This window comes from Clarias gariepinus, chromosome 2 (genome assembly GCF_024256425.1).
Source record: "Clarias gariepinus isolate MV-2021 ecotype Netherlands chromosome 2, CGAR_prim_01v2, whole genome shotgun sequence".
Taxonomy (NCBI): Eukaryota; Metazoa; Chordata; class Actinopteri; order Siluriformes; family Clariidae; genus Clarias; species Clarias gariepinus.
In genome coordinates this window covers 29460831-29481008 of record NC_071101.1, presented here as the reverse complement: position 1 = coordinate 29481008, position 20178 = coordinate 29460831, and the positions used below count along the sequence as shown (strand labels likewise).

Below are 20178 nucleotides of genomic sequence, written 5' to 3'. Positions count from 1 at the left end.
AGGATTAAGGTATTGAAGATATTTCGTGTTTTTTTTTATTACTAATATACTTCCACGTGTATTGTTTTTATTATTTTCATTAAAATTGTATATTATGTATAACATTATATGTGTGTTATGATTCTGACTCCCCACAATAAGCTAAATGGATTTATTTCTTCATAATGCATTTTTGGTACATTAAAAATGAACATCTTGAGTGCTATAATGTCCTGTTTATTATTCCTGTTCAGTCTAAGCAAGCTGCCTTTTTAAACATTGATTCTATCTATCTATCTATCTATAGTTTATACTATGGAACCTTGAATCCAGTTTTTGGTTCCTGGTCGAAATCAGCTCACCTTAAATACCCCAATCACATCAATACTACTAAAGGGCTTTTCTCATGCTATTTTACTGTTTAATCAGTTCTGACTTAAAATCTTGTCCTCTAATAAAACTGATCTAGGATGTAAATCAATTAGTTAATCTGAGATTAAAGCATTTTAAGTTGTATTATTGCAAATATTTGCAATGTGGGACCTTATACATGAGGTGCTTATTTTCCACAGAAGGATCCCTAAAAGCCCCTCCTTAGTGCATCACACCAGTGGGCATGTGGGTGACCTTGAGGATCTGTCCCTCCCACACGTAGTGATCAGTGTGATCATTGTGTGTGTGTGTGTGTGAGAGAGAGAGAGAAATGGAGAGAGAGAGAGAGATGATAAAGCCAAGTCCACAGTAAAAAAAAAAAAAAACATACTATCAGGTCTTCCCAGCCTTGTTCCAACTGCACCAGGGTTAGGCTGGCCAGATGGCCTGTCTCCTTTGGGAGGGTGCTGGTGGTGCCTAGCAAATCACATAGCACAACACTAAAACAGCAATGCAATCTCTCTTGTGCGCTACTAAGTACTGGGGAAGGGATGAAAACAGTAATTGTAGCAGTGTATTGCAGATTTTAAATGTATTTTATTGTTAAATAAAAAAAAATCAAAGGCCAATAATACCATGGTTTGTTCAGGGCATCATACAATAAGTCATACAAGAAGCTTTTTTTTCCTTCCCCCCAACACTATAAAGTACAAACTTAAAGGTAGACTTCGCAATGTACTCTAAATAGTGCATAGTGTTATTGCAGTGGTTTTTACTTGGTGTTTAGTGTTTCTGTTAGATGCGTTATTTAAGAATCCCCTTCAAGGGTTAATATTTCCTTTGGGGCTCTAAAGTAAAAACAAACAAAAAATCATTGATATACATTTTAGCAAACAGTCCAGAGACCTAATCATACTTTTTAACATGCCAGTGTCGAGTACCAGTTTAAAGTTATATATGATGGAAATAAATATTTTATTGAAGACTTGTTTAGTGGCTTCAATTTTTTTTTTTTTTTTTTTAGTTTAGCTTTTTTTTTTTTTTTTTTAGAAAGTATGCGAAAGACTAAAAATTCAGTCCCTTAACATATTGTTGTCTTATACCATTTACAAAATTATGCTTAGTTTTAGCTGTAGGGGTCATTCATGCTCCCCATATTGTAATACAAAAGTTGTATTCAGCTTTGTGCTACTGTTAAATATACTGAGAAATCGACCCTCAGACTGTTTGTGAAAGAGCACCATAAAAAGGCAGTTAACAATTCTAAATATGTAGGTTGACATATACACAATAAAACCAAATTATCCATTCCAAGGATTCACTTTCATTTCCATTCACAGAATGGACAAGAGGGGAAAAAAAAATACTGGTGGTAATACATAAACATAAGGCAAGAGGAAGACTTAAACAATATCAAAAACCTTCAAGGTACCAGTAGATTCTGTAGAACGTGAACAATTGATGTCTGCTTTGTTTCAAAATTATGTTTAATCAAATGTATACCCCAGTCTTTCAGTCATAAGTCAAAATTTAGCCAGTGAAAGCCTCTAAGTGGTTTAAATCTCCTCATTCGATGTTCCTTGATCTGCCTCTCTCTGTGGGTTACCTTGATTGTGGCTGTGTGTTTCCGAACATTAGAGGAATGATGTAAACTGATATATCATCGACAGAACCCAGTCTGCCATTCGTTGTCCGCCAGCCTTGTTCAGTACGGATCCCTTTAGCTGTCGTCACCAGCTCCTGGGCTGCCATTGTATACCTAATCAACCAGAGAAATTGAGAAAAATCTATGTGCTGCTTATGTTAAAAAAAATTTAAATTCTTTACCAAGACAAAGTCTCATTCCCTTTACTAAAATGGCACAATGCCAGTCACAAAAAATGTCCAAAACATGACTATAAACCACTCTATATAGTATGTTGAGTATTGGCTGGTCCAACCCTTCATGCACTTGTACAATGAACTGGCAGGAACAGAATGTCCTTGATGATACATTTGCATCATATACGAGAAGTGCTCACGTCTTGTGCTTTATACACACCACTCTTTTTTTAATGTGCCTGTTATAACACATAGCTATAATTTAAAAAGCAAGAACACACAGAATATACAGTAGCAGAACTGTAAGTGTTAGTGGCTAAGGTAGTTCCTAAATGAAATACAAGATGCAAGATATATGGCAGCCAACTATGATAATTAATCTTTTTTTTTTTTTTTTTAAGAATATAACTAAACCCAGCTACCTACTGGTTATTTAAAGACACAAACGGCTGACTCTTTATTTGCTCTTGCCATTTGCTCAAGAACACTTTGCCATACTGGAGAACTTGCCTATGATGGTTGTCAGGGTCACTGTTTCCAAGGAAACTAGTAACTGCCTCAGCCACTTCCTTGTTGGACAGAACATCCCATAAGCCATCTGTAGCCAAAACCATCACATCATCAGGCCCATGCTCAAACTGCTCCAAGTTGTACACTCTCACCTGGAAACAACACAGTACATTTGCATCACAGTTTTATTCAAAAGAAAAATGATATGACCTGTAACTAATTTTTAAATACACTGCCCAGCTCAAAAAAAAAAACGCACTAATATTTCGTTGGACTGCCCTTTGCTTTGATCACAGCCGTAGAATCGTTTCGATACGCTTGTGAAATGCCACATTTATTTCAGTCCAGCGTCGTACTAATTTCTTTCAAAGAACTTGTATTGATGATGGGAGAATTAAAGCGCTGCATGAAGTCTTCTCTAGTACCTCCAAACATTCTCAATGGAGTTTAAGTCTGGATAAGTGCCCCAAACCACTCTTTCATAATTTGAACCCGATGAATCCTGGCATTTTCATCTCGGAATATGTCGGTGCCATCAGGGAAGAAAAAAATATATTGATGGAAAGGCATGGACATTCAATATATACAAGTCATCAGCTGACCTCATTTTTGGGCACGTAATATTTTTGAACCTAGACCTGACCAACAGAAGCAACCACAGATCATAAGACTTCCCCCACAGGCTTGAACAGTAGGCACCAGTCACGATGGCTGCATCACTCATCTGCCTCTTCTTACTCTGATGCACTCATCAGTCTGGAACAGGGTAAATCCAGACTCATCAGCCCACATGACCTTTTTCCAGCGCACCACATTCCATTCTTTATGCTCCATAGCAAATTGAAGCTTTTTTCCAATTAGCCTCACTGATAAGTTGTTTTCTTAAGGCTACACATCTGTTTAGGCCCAATCCAAATTAAGTTCTCTTTGCATTGTGCATGTGGAAATGCAACATAGCTGTTTTTTTTTAACGATTTGATTTCACTAAGCGTTTAATCACACTCATTCTGGATGTTTTTCTCCCTAAACAATGATGGTTCACTGCTATCCTTCCAGGTTTTAATAATGCGGTCAAGAGTTCTTAACACAATTTTTGTATCTTCATAGTTTTTATTTTATTTCTTGATGCAGGACAATAATTTGATCCTACTAAAAAGAGTCTTCTGACGTGGTTGTTTAAGAAATGAGAAGCTACTTACTGCATCACAGTTCGGGTTAAATAACTTGTTGCCAGCTGAAACATATTATCCAATGGAAGACTCTTACTTATATGCTTAGTTAAATCCAGGTGTTTTTTTTTTTTTCCTTTATTGGCCAGGCAGTGTATAAATCTCAAATACAGAAAGGTTTACATATTCCACTTCTTATGCACTTTCACTTTGACCGAATGCAAACATTCATTCACTCAATCAGTTTCCGGATTATTCTGGTTTATAGGGATTATAGGGTCACAGGCTTACAGCAAGCACGATTTTAAACACAAAATCGTTAATTACATTTTTAAACACAAAATCGTTATTAATATTAAAATGTATCTTTACTAGCTACACTTAAGGAAGTCTTAAAATTCCACAGCAGGAGCCCAATGCAGGATGAACTGGCAGCGGAATGAGTATTTTTGAATTCTAGTTCAGGCTGACAGTAAGCCAACTTTTTTTCCCCCCAAGATCAAAAAGAGAATTTGAGTCTTGCATGTGTTTGTGTAGCTGAACTGTGAATGAACTCTACCCATTTGCAATTTAAAGATCAAAAGCTGTTCTGATAGACAGTGCAAGTTGAGAACAGAGAGTGCACCATGCTGTCAGGAACGACGGTGCCCTGAGAGAAGACAAGCTTCAGTTGTCATTTAAGTTCACATCTGCTTAAAATTAAATGCATTTCAAAGGGCTGCCAAGTCATTTGCATTTAAAAATAAAATCTCATTGTTAGCAACAAACGATCAAGAGGTAAAACTGTACAACAGAAAAAAAAGGCACATCAAATATGTGCTTAAATTAGATACATTATTTTTTAATCCTTTCACAGACTTTATACATTTCGGATATACACCTAGGTAAAGTATGTAGTATATATATATATATATATATATATATATATTAAAAATACCTCTGGATTGCAGAGCAGGAAAGGTTTAATGGAGATGTCTGTGCCATGAACCTTTAGATCATGATCACCAAATCCTCTGGTAACACCAATAGTGGCCATCAACCGGGCCTGTGACATCAGAAAACACTTAAAATTCACAACTCAAAATTTTACTGGTCTTTCATTGAGATCACTTATCAACACAATAAAATACACATACAATTAAATTAGTACTACCTCAGAAGCCCTAGTCGAACACACATTTTCAGGATTTACATTACATTATTACACTCATGACTAATAAAACACTTGTGTATATACCCTAATAATTATACACTATGTAATAACTTTCTTACCAGCTTTATGATTACTGTGCCATTTTAAGACAAAACTTAATCTTTATCCCATCTAGGTTTTTGATTTCCAGACAGGAAATGTATTTGGCTGATGACAAAAGTCATACAACTTAATGTAAGCAATGTGTATGATACTTAATCTTACACAATATTATTTCCCTGTATTAATATACAGAGGCAGTAAATAAACTTCAACCTGAAATAATAACACTGTTTTAACATTGATTACATTAAAGCTGGTCAGCTTATTTTTAGCTTTAACTTTTTAACTATTTCTAAAAAACTCTTTTCGCGTCAACAGTGGGTACTTACACTAGTACAGTATATAGTAACATTCTGCATCATTAACATTTAGGAAATGGAGGCTTTTGCATTGGGTATATTCAAAAAATAATATCGTGTTTCACTTGGTTCTGAGTGACGCTTATTTATATTTGTCATAGAAAAGATGACTAAAAAATAACTAAAAATATTTCATTTTTTAAAACATTTTACACTGGATGCTATAAAGTTCATAAACGTTTACATTGTATATTTGTAATTTGTGCTCTTTGCCTTATATCTAGCATTATCATCTACTTTCTCTGCAGCCTTACATTAGCTATAGGTCTATTTATACAGCCAAGTCTAGCCCAATAGGGCCCTATACATCAATAGGCTTCATACCTTCTTCCCCTCTCCAAAAACCAATGGAAACTTTAGGTCATCCTCCTGCACCGTTTTATATGCCCTGTACACAAAAACAGCACTTTAATGAGAGCACTTTGTAGCTGGTGCACAGCATAGTCACCCCAAAAATCTATTATCTATTATAGTTGCATTTGTAGAACTGTATCCATTGGCAAAGGCAAAGCAACCAGTATATTCATTTGGCTTTCTCTCGTCTCCTCATACAGTATGCATTCTGCACTGCATTCCAACCCCACATGGGGCATGTAATTCCTTACCCCTCTGGCCACAAGAATATGGCGCATCAGGCTGAAAAGACATTAAATGACTATTAACTGTGAATAGTTAAAAATAAATCAGTTTGAGGATTAAACATAGTCGGTTTAATAAAATACAAAAACATTAAACATCATCTTGTGGCCTGGGTGCACTTATCATTCAATCTATCACACTATATGCAATTTCAGTATAAATTTTTTTTTAAATCCAACAGTGCTCGACATTTTGAGAAATTCCACTGTAATAATTCTAATTATGGATAGGAATGATTTTTCTTCTGAGTAAAGACATTCTCTTGGAGAACAAGTTGTTTAAAAACATTTCCACTTTAGTAAGTACTGTATTATTTATAATACATTTAGTTTCAATTAACTGACGGATATCTTACAAAGCCATATCTTCATTTTTTTTCGAGCAGGAAACAAGCTTTTCAAGGCATGGTGTGATTGTGCCAAGTGGGCGGAGCTGAATCTAAAGGTGATAAGTTTCAGATATTGAAGTGGAAGAAAGTGCGAGGTAGACATTTTTATAACTACGGTTTAAAAGAAACCAGGTTATACATGCAGTTGCCAAATACCAGTAAACATGATTTATGTGACCAAAATCTTTGTTGTTAACTATAGTCGCTTGCTGGAAATCATAATTTTAAACACAGCTACAGTCAGCTTGTACAGTCTAGAGAGCTGATCCAGTGTAAATGTCTTTATTGCTGTTAGAAGTTTGAACTACAGTAGACAGACAGACAGACAGACAGACAGACAGATAGATAGATAGATAGATAGATAGATAGATAGATAGATAGATAGATAGATAGATAGATAGATAGATAGAGCTGGATCCAGCTGTGCATTTTTGGCTTGGACATAACACTTGTTATAACAATGAACACATTGAAAACATTCACCCATATGCAATTATGTGTAAGTGAAAAAAAAAGTCCACATACCAGCCTTTCATGGTATAGTCTCTGTACAGCATTCTTTTTCCCACCTCCTTCTTGCAAACTGTTCGTGGGAACTCTAAGTGTGTGAACTCATTACCCAACAAGTGAGGCTGCATATAAGCCTGAGTGAAAAGAAATCGAGAAACTTTAAAGGTCATGGATTGTACTTGACAAATGTGGATCAATCTACAGTATGTACAACTACAGTAGTTCCAGGATCTGTTTAAAAAAAGTATAGAACAAAGACATAAGATAATAGATGAATATTGAGAGTATATTATCCGACATTTTCACTGAGCTGAGAGCTGGAAACTGACTGTGAGAGCAGATGCAGCAACATTTCCACTTTATTGTACAGTTTGGTAAGTGAAATTCCCACAGCATGTGACCAGCATTGGAATCAGATAATGAAAGTATATCTAGCTGTGTGCAAAATCAAACACATGGCAAGCTTATTAGATTGTTTGATTATCCGGGTTGCTTTTTAAACCATTTTAATATAATCTATTAGTGGCAAAGCAATGATCTGGTTGCACAGATATTTTTCTTTTTTTCATATTAATTATCGCATCTGTTGATGGATGTGATAAGGAACAACAGGTCATCATTAAAACAGTATAGATTGATTGTAACAGCTGCTAGAGATTTAATTACGGATAATTATGGTCATGATTTGTAGTTCTTGTTGTTGTTGAACTACAAATGTTTGTATAAGGCACGATGGTGCTTCAGTGCAAGACGTCCGGTGGACAAAAACATCAATGATTAAAAAATCTATTAATTTAAAAAAGGCCAGTGCTGTCACAGTACGGGGAATTGCGATTCTTTTAACTCCAACATCGGCCAGTGACCAGAATTGGCTGGTTTTAAGTTTGATTATCCGTGACTAGTGATCGGCAAATTAGCCAGCCTCAGATACAAGTCTCAAACCCACTCATTACACACACTTACACCAGTCTCAAAACACTGCACGTGCTAATTAGACAAAAATGACGTGCATTAGAAGCCTTAGCGTGCCCACATTTAAAGCCCCACACACCCATACACACACTGTTGAGTTTTAAGACTTTGGAGGCATTAGAGGAAGTAAAACATCTCCGTTTCTTTAGCATCCTAAAGATAAATTGTTTATACATTTTCATCCCGTGTGATAAAAGTGAATTATTTGATATTATTTATTATTAATAAATAATACTTATAGCGGAAGACAGAGGTACGTGCTGTCCCTCTTCTATTTGAAGTTATTTCGTATTGGTTAAATGCTGTTAAATGCTGTGCTTTTTTCAGTAAGAAAACTAATGTTATGAGGAGTTGAAATGACATTTAATTAATCATGAAAGTTTTTTAAAGGTTTAAAATTGTAACAAAATCAGGTGAAAATGTAATATTAAATATACAATCGAATCTGCACCTAAAAATCGTGATAATATTGTATCGGGAGGTGACTGGTGATTCCCATGCCTTCGCAACACTATGCTGTAGTACAGAATACTGTTGCTGAATTGCTAGTCTTAATAAAGGGGAAAAAATCCTTTCAAAGGTTTGATCTTTGTTTTTCTAAAACATAGTCATTTAAATTTCAAGGAAAGGGCATACAGTACTTACAGCACTATCAACACCATTAAGCAATTCCAGTAATATGGTTCAATAACAAAGAAGTGACACCAAGTTCCTCAAAAAGTGTCCTATATTATATATTGTACTGTAGCTGGTGATATACTGTATATGATATGAAACGTTAATGTTGCTTTTCAGTCTTACCAAACACTGAAGTCTCTGTCTCTCTGTCTCTGGAGTGAAGGCACTTGACATTGGTAAGATTTCACCAGTACGCAGAATTATGGCCCTGCCAAGAAAAAGAAAACACAACCTTGCCTGGGAGACACTCGGAAAGACTGTTGTAAAAGGTAACAAAAACTTGGCTTGGTGGGAATGAAAAGTTTTTTTTTTTTTTACATCTCGATATTCCTTTTATGCATATATATTTGGGTTTAAGTACTGTGACAGTAGATCAACTCAGCTCACACTGTGAATTGCTGTTACTTTAGTTTATCTTGGGTTTTTATTTTCCTGTACTCTCTCTGTGATTGACCTTCCAAACTGCACAACTGCCTGTTATATCTCATGGTAAATTAAGATAAATCAAGCTCATGTGGTTCAAGATGTACCTAAACATTATAAGAATGTGTACAGGAATAACTGTTTCGGGATCCAACCTTAGTTATGTGTTCTAGTGTGTGACATCGTTACTGAACCTGTCAGCCGTTGCTACAAAGTATTTTATTATCATTTGACTCCATGTCTTATTACTGACTTAAGAATGAACTAGAACTAAATCCAGTTACATTTCTAAAAAAAACTCCTTGCCATTATGTAAAGGAAAGCTGTTGGAAACAAAAAATATTTTAAATAATAAGAGTACACGACACAAAATACACTGCCTGGCCAAAATAATAATAATAATAATAATAATAATAATCGCACACAATTTCTTTGGACTGTTTAGTGCTTTGATTATGGCATGTATTCACCATGGCATTGTTTAGATAAGCTTATTTCAATTTCATAACATTTATTTCTGTCCAGTCTCATTAATGTCTCACCATGAACTTGTATTGATGATGGGATACAGTCAGACCACTGTAAAAAGTCTAATGCAGCATATCCTAAAGATTCTCAATGCAGTTAATGTCTGGACTCTGTGGTGGCCAATCTATGTGTGAAAATCATGTCTCATGCTCCGTGAACCCGATGAATCCTGGCATTGTCATCTTGGAATATGTCCATGCCATCCATTGACGGTAATATTTAGTCGTTTAGTGTACTCACATATTTAGCTGACCTATTTCTTGGCCAATTAACGTTGATGAACCAGATCATAACACTATCACACAGACTTGTACAGTGGGCACTAGGCATGATGGGTGCATCACTTCATCCCTCTCTCTTCTTACACTGATGCACCCATCACTGTGGAACAGGGTAAATCTGTCTCATCAGACCACAAAACCTTCTTCCAATCCTTCATAGTCCGTTTTGTATGCTCCCTAGCAAATGTAAGCATTTTTTCTGAATAGCTCAGTGATAAGTGTTTTGCTTAAGGTGGAAATGCTTTTATTTACACTATTAAACATAGACCTGAGTACCGTTTTTTTAACCATTTGATTTCACCAAACATTTAAGTGATTTCCGATCATGATCATTCAAAACGCTTTTCCAACCACATTTCTTTCTTGAATATGACGATTGACCACTATTATACCAATGCGTTTCACAGTTTTAGTGGTTTCAGCAACCTTCGTACTTGTTTTAATTCTTTGATCCAGGATAATAATTTGACCCTTTTGAAACATCTTTGCCATAATCACAGGATGGATATTTAGGTAATTATGTTGCTTATGTTTTTTTTTTATGTTGATAACATTAATTACTGTATTACGTCCAATTGCTGAGATATAGACAGTGTGTGTCTATTCTAAGTGCCTCAGAAAGAAAATCATAAACTTTTAGAATATTTAAATGAGGATTCTGTGGTGTATTAAGAAAAAAGAAAACCTCAGCCTCATGACACCAAGATTTTCCTTCTACCCCTAAATTTAACAGTTTAATAGTGAAAATGCATGTATTTCCATGAGTAACCATCTTGGATAGTGTTCATCAAAGTGCTTTAAAACAATGCTTAGGATTAAAATGTCCTCAATTCTGTTGAAGGACCAAAAAGATTAAATACATCAATCTACTGCATACTATTGGCGCAAAGCTAACCTGTGTAACTTAATACCGACTCGACATGATAAATCACATATGAAGAGCTTTACCTGCTGTCTCCTGCATTGGCCACATAAAGCTTCCCCAACAAGTGCATGGCCACTAAAGCTGTACATCCTCCAGAAATATCGTACACACCCCTCTCTCGTCCAATATGCTTGTCCTGCAGATGCACAATCCCATAATAAAAATATTAGTTCATATGTTTATAAGCAAAACTCCTTATAATAAGCCAATGTATAAGAGACAAATAATTCAAACTATGTCTGCCATCTAGTGGCCATACCCATGTAGCCAACGCTTTTACTACTTTAAAGGGAGAAGTTAGTTTCTATATGAATTAATTTAATGTTCTAAATATTTAGATGGCTCTAAAATGCAAAGTGAAAAAGAAATTACAAATCTTTAAAACTTACCACCTCTTTGAAAGCATTTTCAATTGCACCGACCACCAAGCTCTCCTGCTTCACTTTCTTCTCCATGAAGAAGCGTGGAGTTGGCGTGTTGGGCGATCCTGGTGCTCCTGCAGCACCCCTCAGCGATGCGGCTCTTGACAGTGCTCTCTGTGATGAGCCACTCGGCCGAACATGCAAGCTGGTCTCCTCACCGAGACATGTGGGGGGCTGCATTGAAGGCTTCTGCAGGATTTCCAGCACACTCTGCAGCTGCTCCTCAATGTGCAGGTGCAGAAGTTTGGACGCAAAGACAGCAGCGCCTGAACCAGCATGGCCATCAAAGAGTCCCCAGTAGTGAAAATACAGATCTTCCTCTTCTTGCTTAATGTTAAGTAAAAAAAACACACATATGAAGTTTACTGATGCATTCAGTGATCTATATTTCCTAATATGTCTATATTAGGAAATATTATATATATATATATATATATATATATATATATATATATATATATATATATATATATATATATATATATATTATATATAAATAGTAGTACTATTAACAACACTCATAAAAAGGTAAGGGGTAATTTGGTTATTTTGTATTATATTGTGAAAACTTTACATCCTATATTGCAGTTGGGTGAATAAGGATAATCTGGCACCCTCACAAAGGTGCATGCAGAAGTTTGCTACAACGATCTTACAAACAACTAGGAATATAATTACCTTCTAAATAATAAATGGAGAGCCCAATTATTATCAGATAATCAGCGCAGATATATACACTATACATTGGAGAAAATATGAAGTAAAGTCACAAAAATATGTTTACAGCATGCATACTGGTTACTCCCACTTAATTGAGTATTTTTCAACTTGTTTTGGGTTTTATGGAACATAAATGTTCTTCAGCTCTTATGACCAACAACCAATAATGGATTATCCAACTATTTTCGAGGCACCGAAAAATTTGTGATGTCTCACTTCACAGCAGTAGTTAATTAATCATATGAAATTTTGTTTAAATGCTTTAAATATTTGCAGGTTTATCTCTGTATATTTATCTTTGTGCAGATGTTACTATGCAGAGAAGTGAATTGTTTGCCCATTAGGTGGCTTAGACGTCTCCCCTCACAAAAGGTGTGGAAGGAATTTATGTCCTAAAATACAATGTCACCATATTATATTTCACATACAGTAAATACACAGACCTCTACACTGAATTTAAACAATCTGAATATACACCAGCCATAACATTGCCACATAAACATTAACATTGATTATAATTATATACTAGTGAACTAGCTGAAGGATTATGGGCACCCAAGGCTCACCCTTTATCACAGGGACCGAAGGCCAGGCCATCTGGTTCAATACTTTAGAAATGCTAATCGGTGTATATGCACTATCTGGCCATAAAAAAATTTCCCTTTAAGAAATTCAACCACACCACCAAGAAAAAAAATCACTTGTTAGTGAGACTCATAAAATTTTTTTTAGGAATCAGAACGATTGGGTCAATGGACAAAGGTCATGTGGTCTGATGAGTCCAGATTGACCCTATTCCAGAGCGTAATGTCCGTCAGGGTAGGAAGGGAGGTGCAAGTGATGCACCCATCATCCATTGTAGCCACTTTACAAGCCAGTAGTCATGATGTCTGATGACTTAAAATAACTTAATGACCAGGTTATCATATCTATGGCGTTTTTTTCTTCCCTGAAGGCACAGAAATATTTCAGAACACAAATTGTGAAATAGTGCTTCTGGGGTAATTATTTTTACAATGAACTGGCAACCACATTGTGTGTGCAGAATAAACACACAATGAAAATAAAATGAAATATTTCTTTAAGTGTGCAATTTATTTGATGCTGGCAATGTTTTAATATAAACTTTACTGACATCATTAGGTTTGTAAAAATGCTGGTTTACCATGTGAACAGAGCTATAAATTTGGAATATTTAAAAGTATTACTTTATAATAATACTATATTATTATTGCATATAAAATATTTTGGCTTTTGCAATTGTTAATTAAAATGAACAGATGTAAAGTGCTCCTCTTCCATGTGCTATTTCACCTTATTTTACTAAGTAAAGCATTGTGTGAGGTATCACTTCATGCTTTCACTTATGAATACCCACTAAGTTGAGCTGAAACAGGGACTCACTGAGAGATCCTGAATAAGACAGTCCTCACTAGACTCCAGGGATTCTCTGGTCGGTAGGGAAGCACGCCTCCTGGTGGTGGGAGTGTAGCTTGGACTGGCAGGATCAGCCGGCCTTTTCCTCAGCTCCACCACCTCACAGCAGGCCTGGTCTTCGTTCAGAGCACTCTTACCAGCATTAATCACCCTAAAGAGACACAATGATAACTAACAGTAACAAAGTGAATAAACAACTGCATCCTTTTCATAATCAGAGAGATGTACATTTGCAAATGTCCTTATAATAACATAATCATCACCTGCAAGTTCATTATTTAATTAATTCTTTGCTCCTTTCAATTTATCATGAAGAATTTTAATTATTGTCCTGCTTCAAGCAAAGAAAACTGGAACTTAAATTAAACGGATAGTGCTAAACGTTTAATATTGTTGAAGAAAAGTTGATTGGATAATGGACTTTGTTTAATAGTAAACGTAAGAGCATGTTTAAATGCACAATTTGACAAAAACTTGGAGATAATCTGAGTGATATTATATTATTATAGTTATAAAAGCATATTTATCATGTCGGGTTGCTTCACTTGGTCATTTGCACACATGAACTGGCTGCCACATTACAGGCTGTAGTCAGAGCTAAAGGTTGTCTAACAAAATGTTAAGAGCTTGCATCTTTTTTTTGGCCACGCAGTGTGGTTAACCTTTAAACAAGATAATATAATGGCAGCTTAAATTTTTTGTTTGGGGGAATTTATTGTCTAGACCCAGGATCACCGCTTCTCTGTTGAAATATACGATAGTTGGACCTCCAGCCAACATGTTTCAATTTTATCTTTACCCTGACAGTGGCAGCAGACTATGTTAACAAATTTAACTAAAAGGCAATATCATTTTTTTGTTACATTAAATGTTACACGCAAAAAAAGGTGCTTTTAAAAGAGTTGGAATCCTATCTACTGTAATTAACCAACATATTACGTTACAGCTTGATAAAAATAATTATCTGTTTAAAAAGGAAATAAATTTTTGTAAGATTACTGCATGATTCTTCATATTCTTTAAACAACTTATGTTTATATCTTACTTACTCAGAAACAGAAATTCATCTCTCTTTTGTTGTTACTTATATTGCAGGAGCCTTAGGGAGGAACAGCTACTGACTGTGCACTCTTCACTTTACAAACTCACCTTGATTTCATTATTACTGCTAGGGCAGATCAGATTACATAACTGACCAAAGATGTACAGCTTTCTGGGCTCCGGACAGAGGATTTAGGACCAGACATAAGGCATTAACATATTGCCTTACACAAATTCTGGTATTTTATTTTGCTTATTTATTTATTTATTTGTTTGCTTGTATTTGTTTTTGTAATTGTTTATTTATAAAGTAATGATGGAGGATTTTAGTTAGTATAAATTAAACATGTCCTCTGAACGGACTGCATGTAACTAAGACAGCTGCTGGCATATAAACGATTGACAATTTAAATGTCAAAAAAAAATTTTTTAAGTAAACGAACATAATCGTTACATAAAGTGTCGAAAATGTTCAAAAGGTTTTAGCTAGGTTGACAAAACAACCAATTTAAGGATCATTAATGCCCTTCTGTTGCAGTTATTGTCATTCTGCCAGAGGGCACTCTCATCAGGATGGTTAGAAGGATAAAAGCGATCACCTTGCAATAATAACCGAGCATTACTATTATTTGTGCTGACTCTGCAAAAAAAAAAAAAAAAAAAAAATAATAATCTAACAACTCCTCCAAAACACTTCTCAATGCATACAGTACACATTTGTAGCTTTTAAAGATCGATTAGCATCAAGTCGGTCAATATATTGATCATTCCATGTACTAATGGCTCTATTAAAGCAACAGGGTATCTGTAGCATAGAGCTTTACTCAAATGGGATTTTTTATTTTATGTAATTTTTTTTGTGTGGCCAAGAGAAAATCTGTCTACAAGTTGAAAATACCTGCACTGGCCTGTTCCTCTGATCTACGGTCTCTTATAGTAATGCAGACTAACACCATGTAGTCATGTGCAGTAAACATTAGTTCAGATCATCACTTCATCATATCACATGTATGGATGGATATAAAGCATTGGACAATGTAGATGAAGAATACAGTAAAAGTAGAGGATAGACAATCATTTTTTAAAAAGTATACAAAGCCATACAGGACGGTTCTCCCTCTTTCTCTCTCTCTCTTTCTCTGTGTGTGTGTGTGTGTGTGTGTGTGTGAGAGAGAGAGAGAGAGAGAGAGAGAGAGATATTGCGCCATGAATCAGATATTCTGCAACAACCATTTTTAGACACCTTACAATAATAACTATTATTCTTATTATTATTCTTACTGTATATTTAACCTAAAAAAAAAAATAAATCACGACTGTGGATGCATACGCTGCCAGCATTTTAGACTCCAGGCTGATAATTCAGCTCTATATAGAGTATGTTTGGTATATTCTCCCAGTACAAGCCTTCTCCTCTAGTTTCTACAGCAGTGTGTCAGGTAACGGTGCTGCTTCAGCCCCCTCCCGCACTGCACTACACTGCACTGCACTACACTGCACATCTCTCAGCCTGATGGAGAATGAGAAGAGAAGCTGCTGATGAGACGCGTCAGGTGCACTGCAGAGAATTGCAGCCTTCCAGCCTGGAGCGCTTACTCTGCGTAGCCCGTGGACCAGGGCAGGCGGCCGCTCTCCTTCACGGTCAGCACGGGTCTGTTGATGTGATCGGCCCCACACTCCAGCTCATCCGCACTCAGCTCGAGGAATTCGGCTCGGCAGTACGGGAACCTCGGCGCTAGGTTCGCCCCGCCGCTGTCCTCGTTCTCCACGTTCGCAGCAGCAGCAGCAGCAGGAGCCATGATGCCGCCCATCAGGCTGGAAACGGCGGATCTCATCCGTGTTAGCATGATGGCAGACGTGATACAGCGAACGGAACGTAAATCAGAGCCGCTGTTTAACCCCGCCGCGAAGGCTTAAAAGACATAACACTGGCTGCCTGTCAACTTCATTCCGCTCCTGCAGCACGGAGGCAACGCGGAACTGAACTCCTGCTCAATGACGTCATCCGCCCAACCTGCCCGCAGTCCTCCAAGTGCTCTGAGCTTCCTGACTGATCAGCACTTCTGTCCCACTTCTGTTCGAATGCCTCCAGAAACTGTTTACTTCACTCTCTACAGATTGGTTCTCTCCCTCTGGTGCTCTTGCCTACAGAAATAAAAGGAAAGAAGTACTTTAAAATATTAAAAAGATTTTTCTTGTCTGTGATGTGTACAAGCTCTGTAGAATCTAAAAAAAAAAGGATTATTATTATTATTATTATTAGTAGTAGTAGTAGTAGTAGTAGTGGTATTGTTGTTGTCTTTGTTATCAATAAAAATAACAATGATGATAATGTTGGTTGTTGGTTTGGGGATCTGAGGATCCAGGTTTGTGCCACACCCAATACTGTATGCAGTACCAGTCCCAAGCCCGGCTAAAAATGGGAGGGTTGTGTCAGAAAGGACATACCGTGTAAAACCTGTGTCAAGTTGTTGTGCGGATTGACAGGAGCGGCTGAAATACTAAGAACAACATTATTGTTATCATCATTTTCAAATACACTGTCCAACCTGCCCGCAGTGGACCAAGTGCTCTGAGTGTCCTGATTAATCAACAGTTCTGTTCCATTTTATGCAATGCCTCCAGAAACTATTCACATCATTCTCTAAAGATTATTTCTCTCTTTGTTGTGCTCTTGCCTACAAAAATAAAATCACAAAAATATTTTGAAACATTAGGAAAGATATTTCTTGTCTACGATGTGTACAAGCTCTGCCAAATTAGATGAAAAATGAACAGGACTTTTGGCCCATTGAGCGCCGCACCCCCACCCCAACCACCCCCGTGAAAAAATTATCATTACTTTCAAATACATTACCCAACTTGCCTGCAATCATCCAACTGCTTTAAGCTTCCTGACTTAGTTCTGTTCCACTTCTGTTGAAGACGAATAATAAAATAAAATGTACATAAAATTAAATGTACCTAAATTTAGATGATTGACTAGATCAGGTTTTCCTCAACTATTTGCTTATATTTGATGACATCCATGTTACCTGTAATGGCCACAAACCTTCCAGTTCCTCCTGTTTAAAAAAAAGCCCTAGACTACTGTACCACCATGTTTGATCAGAGGGATGGTTTAACCTGGGTATTAGGTTTGGATTACGCCAAAACATTTTTTCTTTCAAACATCTTAACTTTAAGTGTCAACATGCCACTAATGGTGGGTCCTTGAGCACAGCCCTCATCCCTCAGCTGCTCCATTCTATAAATGAGAAAAATTTAAGTTGCTTTGTTAATGTAAGAGCTAATTTTTTAATAACTGATAATTGTTAAGGTCTGCACAGATTCTCCTATTTCAGTCAATGTAATCCATTCAGTAATCCATTTGCTCTGTAATCCATTCAGGGTTATACAACTTGATTTTGGGCACTTCTTGACCTGATCAGATATTTTGTTGTGAGACTATACAAACTCAGAGATATTTAATATGTAAAAACACAAATAGACAAGGATTTTAAATTGGCACAGGTGTACTGTTTACTGTATGTAGTGCGAAAAAATACTATTTAAACAAAATACTAGTTCTAGAATCTAATTCTAGATTGCTAAAATAAGGGGGATAAATATTTTTTAACATCAAGTTTTTCTTTAGAATTTTATTAATATTTCTTAGAGTATACGGTTTAAATACTTTATTTAAATATATTTATTTGCATAATGTGCAAAAAAAATATTCCATAATACACCAAAAAGATCAATAATCCTTTAACAATCATTTGAATGGGGCAAATACTGTATGTTTAAATCAAGTGTATTTAAAATTATTTTTAATTTTACTATTATTATTATCATTATTATTATGATTAGAATTAATACTGAATACCTGTACTGTGTTTGAGGGCACACTGGTGAGTTATTTGTGCTTTTAAGTCCTGATGAGCCTAGTGCACATGCATAATTCAGATCATACAGGAAGCGTGCTTTCCAGGCCATTGAAGAACTGCTGCTTATTTAGTGATCTCCCCAGTCTCTGAAAGAAAACAAAGCCTAGTTCCTCTGTAGCAAGATGAAAGGAAGAACAGCAGTTTCAAGAGAAAAATCCATCTGGGAAGAGTTGTTACTGTACAGGAGCCAAAAGTAAGAATTGTTAGCAGCAATTTACAGTGCAGCACTTTAATACAAGCATGTAGATGCATCCTACCTCTTAATACTGCATCTTAATGTTATAGTATTGGGGGGGTTGGGGGGGGGGGCAGAGTGTACTTGTTTTCGCTTTGGCATTAGTTTTGTCTTTAAAACAAAAAATGAGGAGACACTGAAAGATTATATCTTCTTGGTTAAAACACGAATTATGGGACAGAGGTCTACCAGGCATTTTTTTGTGGTTATTTTCAATACATTTTTCTAAGTGCATTTATTCTTGTATTGCAATAAAATCTTCTTTTCTTCCTATTATTATCATATCTTTTCATTTTTAGGTCACATGGAGTTGTATAAGCAAAAATAAAATTGGAATTTGAAATTTGAATTTAAATTTTAATTAATCCCTGGATTTATGCTGATGGAGTCAAATTCTGACCCGACCATCTCTGTGTCTCAGCAGAATCTTTGTCTGCTCTTAAATATCAGTGGTAAAATAATTGTAATAAATATAATAAAAATAATAAATATTTCTTTTTATTTTTTTGGTTGTCATGAAGTCATTTAATTTGTTAAATATACAGTATATCACTTTCCTTAAGTAGACCAGGTATTTCACAGAACTAATTAAAACATAAATAGGTTTAAGGTTATTTCTGCATAAACCGCTAAATAACCCACTGGCAAAGAATATTTTTCTATTTTTGCACACGATAAATGTTATATGGGTTTACAAATTCTTAAAATTCTAAAGCTCTTTGATGAGCTGTAAGTCCACTTTTGCTTTATGTTGTATATGATCAGTATGTTTAGCTTTAAAACATTAAAAAAAAGTTTGATTCACATAGATAATATTGTGTATAATAAACATCTTGTATAATAAACTATTACAGCACTTTTTTTCTTCTAGAACTCGTTATCTCCATCCAATCTCTGACTTCTTGTCCTTTTTCAATATAAACATCTAGTCCAGACGGCAGAGTTTTGGAAGACAAAGTTTCTTGTGCTGAGAGGTAAATTTATGGACTCTCAAGCATTCCAAATGCATCTTATGATTCTCAGTGCTAAGCTTTGGATTTATGGGATATGCTCATTTTTTGTTATTTTTATTGGAGTCTGGCACAATTTCATTGCCCTGTTGCATAATACTTTTGCTTTTGTTGTTGCCACAAGCATTTTAGACAGTTTGTTCTTACTCCTGGTTTATTGAAAGTACATGCTGACTTGCTCCAAGTTTATTACACGTTACACATACATACACTCAAAAAAATTACTTGTTGAATGAACGTAATTAAATTATGGAAAGAATTTCCACCTGATTTAATGGCTTTCTTTCAGCATTAAGCAATTTTGTTGGCCCAACTTAATGTTTTTAGGTTCAGTCAAATTAATCTTATTAGGTTCATTTAACTTATTTACTACAGCTGCGTCCAACATACTTTAATACTGTTAACATAAATGAATAGCGTTGGTACAACACATTTCTTAGTTGTAAATTAAGTTGATCCAACTCAAGTAAATTTAAATTTCAAGACCTGGTCAACAGAATTATGTGAAGGAAAGAAGCATAAGACAAACGGGATAAAACGGAGATTTTTATTTTACACCAGCAGCAACTTACAAA

At 35.7% G+C, this 20178-nt stretch overlaps 1 protein-coding gene across 1 annotated transcript; it reads right to left on the bottom strand.

The window, feature by feature from the left end:
• Positions 1-751: 751 nt before the first annotated feature.
• ppm1h (protein phosphatase, Mg2+/Mn2+ dependent, 1H) lies at positions 752-16536 on the bottom strand. The gene is made up of 10 exons (XM_053485078.1): positions 16026-16536; positions 13356-13539; positions 11199-11558; positions 10833-10945; positions 8776-8860; positions 7018-7136; positions 5790-5853; positions 4789-4896; positions 2683-2834; positions 752-2110 (listed from the first exon to the last, which is right to left on the bottom strand). Exons 1-10 carry the CDS (start codon positions 16274-16276, stop codon positions 1954-1956), a joined length of 1593 nt encoding a protein of 530 aa, XP_053341053.1. The 5' UTR covers positions 16277-16536; the 3' UTR covers positions 752-1953.
• Between the last annotated feature and the right edge of the window lie 3642 nt (positions 16537-20178).

Coding starts and splice junctions, on each gene's coding strand:
- ppm1h (XM_053485078.1), bottom strand. CDS start 16,276: ATGCTAACACGGATGAGATCCGCCGTTTCCAGCCTGATGGGCGGCATC. Junction 8,861..10,832: donor GCCAATGCAGGAGACAGCAG/GTAAAGCTCTTC, acceptor TTTTCTTGGCAG/GGCCATAATTCTGCGTACTG. Junction 4,897..5,789: donor TTTTTGGAGAGGGGAAGAAG/GTATGAAGCCTA, acceptor CTGATGTCACAG/GCCCGGTTGATGGCCACTAT.